The sequence below is a fragment of the Microplitis demolitor genome, chromosome 4 (assembly GCF_026212275.2).
Source record: "Microplitis demolitor isolate Queensland-Clemson2020A chromosome 4, iyMicDemo2.1a, whole genome shotgun sequence".
NCBI classification, from domain to species: Eukaryota; Metazoa; Arthropoda; class Insecta; order Hymenoptera; family Braconidae; genus Microplitis; species Microplitis demolitor.
The window spans coordinates 9,665,215-9,671,371 of record NC_068548.1 but is presented as its reverse complement, the minus strand read 5'-3'; the positions used below and the strand labels follow the sequence as shown (position 1 = coordinate 9,671,371).

Below are 6,157 nucleotides of genomic sequence, written 5' to 3'. Positions count from 1 at the left end.
CAAGTGTTACCTCGAAGGGGTCCCGTATACAGTAGTGACTGACCACAGCGCCCTCAAGTGGCTGCGAACGTTGAAAGACGCAACGAGGAGAGTCGCTAGATGGGTAGCAGAGCTTTTACCTCAGAACATCACCATAGTACACAGGAAGGGGACCGAAAATGAGGCCCCTGACGCGTTTTCCCGTCTTTACGAAGACCACTCCCCCGACGCCGTACCCGAACCAATCATTCTCAGTGGGATGGAGTCCCCCACGTGGTATGATCGTAAGTTCGAAACGGTTCATAAGCACCCTGAGTCGCTGCCAGACTGGAAGATTGTTGATGATGCGCTCTACTATCGTAGACCAGACCCACTCAAAGCTACGCTGGGAGATCAGAGTGAGTGGAAGCAGGTAATCAAGAGCGACCAGGTCCTGGAAATCATTAAAACCCACCACGACGAGGCCTCTGCTGGTCATCTTGGGATAGAAAAAACCTATTACCGAATTTCGACGTCGTATTACTGGCCGGGCATGTTTTCCGACATCAAAGACTATGTACGCTCCTGCCAGACATGTCAGCTGGTGAAGTCTGAATAGTCAAAAGCTATTGGGTCCATGGGAAGACGCCCCTCATCGGTCCATGGGAGATTATATCCATTGACACCATTGGCCCCTTTCCCCGGTCCAAGACGGGCAAAACTACCATCGTTGTTGTCGAGGACATGTTCACCCGCTACCTGGAGAGCTTCGCAGTGGCCAGTGGCACCGGTGCCAAAGTAGTCGACTGCCTACGTACAGCCTGTACTCATTGGGGTACGCCACAAGCCATCGTTTGTGACAATGGAACTGAATTCCTCAATAAAGACGTAAAATCTTTCACCTCTGAAAAGAAAATCACCCTGATTACCACCCCGATTTGCCACCCGCAAGCCAACCCAGTAGAAAGAATAAATAGAAACTTGAAGACCCTCTTAGCCGCATTTGTCGGCTCAGATCAACGAGACTGGGACGCGAACCTCCGGGAATTGCAATTCGCGTACAATACGTCTATCCACTCATCGTTGGGAGTTTCCCCCGCGTATTTAAATCATGGGAGGGAGTTGTTAGCCGATGGCACTCGACGCCTAGAGACCGGCCCCGAGACAGTATCCGAACAAATTGAACGAGCCGGGAAGCTCATGGAGCTGAGGCATCTTGAAGAGAACCACATGGTCCGGGCCACAGACTCGCAAGCGAAACACTATAATAGAAACCGAGAAACCGCGTGGCGACAATTCGAGGTCGGGGATCTTGTATATTTTCCGAACCGACAATTGAGCAGGAAAGTCGACTCCTACAGCTCAAAATTGGCCCCTCGTTAAGCGCGTGTTGTCACCGTTAGTGGTTGAACTCCAAGCCGACGACGGTTCGTCCCTTGGTAAACATTTTATATATGATTTAAAGCTCGTACGTCGTTCGAAGCGAATTAACGCCTTAAAGACCCCTTTTTCAAATTCCAGCATGCTCCACGCGGTAAAGTTGACAGGGCCTGGACAGGCCTACCATCCTGCACCTCGCTGAGACGGTATGTTGGGCCGTGGGATCGTCCACGCCCCCATCTCCTGCCGACCTGGTCAGCCCGGGCTCGGCAATCCACCAGCGCCACGGCCGGCCCAACCTCCAACTCCACTGCCACCGACGCCGCCCCAGCTCAACTGCTTTCTGCGCAGCCACCAGCTCCTGCCGGGCCTTCACAACACGAGCTAATGGTAGCTCAGCGGCGCCAGGCCTACAAAAATCGCCCGCGCCCGCCAGCCGTCCCAGGCTGCTTGAATTGTGGGGTTAGAGGACACCCTTGGCAGCGGTGCCCCCTGCCCCGCCAACGTGACTACTGCGAAGTCTGCCACGCTCCAGGGTTCACCACCTTGGATTGCCCATGGCCCCACGGAGACTACACCCGACTGGCTAGAGGGTTTTGTGTCTGTGCGACCCCTCTAGGTCAGTACAACGAGGACTGCCCCAAGTGCGTCGAACGTTTCTTGGACTCATAAGAGCCGAAACCGCACCACGTGGTCCATCTGGCCAAGTCTTTTATATTTTTTTTTCTTTTATATTCATGTTCCTCATTTATTATGCACCTTTTATTATTTAATAGGTCTCGCACCCTTTTGTAAGGAACTATGTTCCCCATGGCAATAAAAGCAATCTTGATTTCTGCACTCCTACGCGACGAGTTGTTACTCAGCTAACCCTCAATCAACCTTTGCACGTCCGATACCGGACCTAGTTCGTAAGCTATGTGATACGATCCTATCATTACCAAGGCCCCGTTCTTCCTTTTGTGTTTTCCCTTTGTGTTGTTTACCCTTTGTGTTTTCATTATCGATGTATATGTTTATTGAGCAGTAAATAAGAGGACTATCAGCACCAAAACGTTCCAGTTACGTGTCGCGAGGTAGTTTAGTTAAGGGAGGGAGGATGTGACGAGGCAAAATCCTAGCCTCGGTTTCTAGTCATATTTTTAAATATACTTTCATTTAACTAATCGACGTCGCGACAACCGAGAGGCACTGATGTACGTACGACTTTAGTCGCACGGGCTCTCTTCGCAGAACCTCATCACCTGGTGGTGGGTGACACCTGCGAAATACTTCCCTGGAGGCGCAATGCTCCACCTCAGGAGATCGTAAGTCGACCCACTGGAACAGACGTTGGTCCAGTGCCCTGCAGTCCACCTTGCAGGGACATACGCGGCTGGCTCACTCATACGAGTGAGGCCAGTTCAGCTTATGTGGCGCCATCTCTGAGGGGGAAAACTCAATACCTTGTATTCGATCGTTGATTGAGCGACTGAGTGTGGTATCGCTCCCACTGTTGCAGCCGCGTGGATACGGATAAGCCTTAGCAATTCCCTAGGCGACGTAAGGTTGGTCAACTACATAAAAGGAACCAGGGGACTTCTTTTTGGAGGGAAGTCACTCTTGGTTGATTCGCAACGCTGATCGGTTAGAAAAAGTAATTTCTGGTTATCATTGTTTATAAAACTTAGAAGCCTCGCATCTTTATAAAATAAAGTTCCGAGTTTATTTGAAACATTACTTCGTGTTATTATTTTAACTTAAAAGTACCTGTCCATTAGTTATTAATAGTATCAAGTGCATTCAACGTTGCGTAGCACGTGTCAGACGAGTATTTCAGTTGAAGTAAAAAAGTAAGTCCGTATTTATTTATCTGCTCAATACCCATTATCTATGACTATCCTGGTGAAGCCAACATAGTAGCCTGGTTGAAGAATAAATAAATTGCGTGACCCAACCCCGCAACGCTGCTTAGAAAACAGCGCGGTAAAGACTGACCGAACGGATACCTGTCCTCGAGGTTAAATTGACCGAGGAGGAGGCATACAGTTTTAAGATCTTCTTGAAGTTCAGGTTGATTTGAAATTAATTCTAATTGATATCTGATGCCTGGACTCATAAAAGAATTACTACTTTGTGAACAAATTAAAAATTTTTCAGAACACGTTTTACATGTCATTTTTTCCTTCTTTACACAATTTTTTAAGTATTTTTTGGTTAAAATGACATAACACTTTTCACAGAAAAAGGACAGCGTGATTTTATCATCAGGAACACAAAAAGCTTTCGATCTTTCGTAATGACTACTTTCCCATTCTTTAAACTCTGGCCCAGCTAAAGTTTTTACCAACTCCAGCAAATCATTTTCATCATTTTTGGTTAAGTTTTTAGCTACTGAAAACATTTGGACCATAAATATAACATCAGCAACGGTTAGTTCAGCTGCCGGAAACATTATTCGATTATTTTGAACTTGACCGGCGTTAAATTCATTTGAATCACTATTTATTTTTTCATCAGTTTCAGAACTACGATCACTACAACAGGAAGAATCACTATGAATTTCATCAGTATTTTCAAAACAATCACTAAAATCATCATCATTTAAATCATAATCATTAACTTCACGAATTATGTTTTTTTCTTCGCAAAAAAAATCGTCACTGTCATGACGGGTGTCAATAACAGCCGTTTCGTCAATTTCGTCATCTAGGTTTTTTTCCGGTACGTGGGCAACTTTTCCATTCCCTTGTGGAAATTTTTCTCTTAATAAAAATGGAAAAATTCTTAAACAGTCAAAATAATGATTTTAAAATTATTATTCTCTCTTAAAAAGTCTTAAATAGTCTTATCAAGTAAGAAGAACTCTTCATTTGACATAAAACGTCAGAGTATTTGGTAGATTTCGGACTCTTCTAGAAGAGTTTTTCATAGTTAATAAAACTTTCGGTAGAAAATTAGTGCGATTGCCAAAAAACTTATTGAGAATTTTTAATAATTAATAAGACTTTCAGTAGAAAATAAGTGCGGCCACAAGAAGAGTTATTCAGAGTTTTCAATAATTAATAAGACTTTCAGGAGATAATTAGTGCGGCTGCAGGGAAGAGTTATTCCGAGTTTTTTTTTATAATAAATAAGCCTTTCTTTAGATAATTAGTGCCACTACAAAAAGAGTTAATCAGAGTTTTTCCTAATAATTAAGACATTCAGCAGATAATTAGTACCACCACAGAAAGAGTTATTTAGACATTTTCTTAATTATTAAGTTATTCAGGAGATCATTAGTACCACTACAGAAAATATTATTTTGAGTTTTTAATAGTGTATATCAAATTGTATCAAATGGTAAGTAAGCTAAAGCTTTCCTTTTAAATAATTGATTGATAACAAATTTTTATTGTAAGTAAAATAAATTCTCTTCTACACAATGAAATAAATTTTATTTTAAATTTTAGCCTACGTTACATGTTATATATATTATTTACTTATTATATAATTGGTAATTAAGTCATCTTCAATAATATTATTTATGCTTAGTTTTTGTTTTTATAAAATTATTTTAATCTTAAACAATATTTTGGAATCTACATTAAACTAACATATACGAAAATATATCATTAAGTATAAAATTTTCAAGACAATAATAATAAAAAATATAGCAATTACCCGACAAAATACCGAAGGGAGAAAAAATAAGTTTTTCTTTACCCCCTATGCAAAAATTTCATAAAAAAAATATGTTATAAATAGATCAAATTTGTATAAAATATATAATTTTATTTGCTAACTTTTGGCCGATTTTCGTTTATAGTTTAAATATTTCAAATGTAATTTAAATATATTAAAAATGTATCTTTCAATATATAAAAAATACATGTATGAAAATATTTAAAAAATATATAAAACATATACTTAAAATATAAAAAATAAATACTTTTAATTTTATCAATAACATAGAAAAAAAAAATATTAAAAAATTATATAAAAAACATATTAATTTTTTTTCTCCTATGTTGGTAATAAATTTAAAAATATGTTTTTTGTATTTTAATGATTATATTTTTTATATATCTAAAATATATATATTTTTTTCTTTACATTATCATACCGATATTTTTTTTACATTTTTATACATGTATTTATTATATATTCTAAGATATATTTCTAATATATTTAAATTATATTTAAAATATATCTAGCAATCACCCAAAAATTGGCTATTGAAAATATAATTTTTATACAAATATTATATATTTTTTATGAATTTTTTTTCCATGAGGGACAAATCATTTTACATAAAATCACAACACTACTTTTTTTTTGCAGATGTTATAGCACGGCCTAAATATGTATTTATTTTTTTGAGTTCCGTTTGGATTTTATCATCTGAGTAATTGCGTTTATTTAAAAAATTTTGAAAATGGTATGATACTAATTCAACTTTTCTTGGTGTTAGATCTTTTCTTGCACCGGTATTTTTTTTTAAAATAACCAAATTAAATTATTAATTAAAATAATTAAAATAACCAAATTAAATATTAATTGAAATAATTAATCGGACCAAATTAATAATTAAAAGTAAATTAATAATAAATAAAATTATTATAAAATATACTCGGCACAAAGAAAGATCTATAAGTAAAAGTCGGGAAAGTTGAATGTTGAGTCAGGATTAGAAATGAGATTTTACTAACTAAAACTTAAAATGTTAATTCTCGTGAAATTGAATCAGTATTGTATTGAAGAAAGAATGTTAGTTATTGGAAAGGAATTAATTGAAATTAATTAATTAATAATCATAAATCTTCTCATAAATTAATTAATTAATAAGATGCGTGGC

General features: G+C 38.0%; 1 protein-coding gene across 1 annotated transcript; it reads left to right on the top strand.

Annotated features, from left to right (window-relative positions):
• The first annotated feature begins 702 nt into the window (after positions 1-702).
• Positions 703-1,341, top strand: LOC128667679 (uncharacterized). Its single transcript, XM_053738826.1, has one exon. It carries the CDS (start codon positions 703-705, stop codon positions 1,339-1,341), a length of 639 nt encoding a protein of 212 aa, XP_053594801.1.
• Positions 1,342-6,157: the final 4,816 nt, after the last annotated feature.

Bases quoted from the DNA above. Each gene is read 5' to 3' on its own strand.
- LOC128667679 (XM_053738826.1), top strand. From the start codon at position 703: ATGTTCACCCGCTACCTGGAGAGCTTCGCAGTGGCCAGTGGCACCGGT.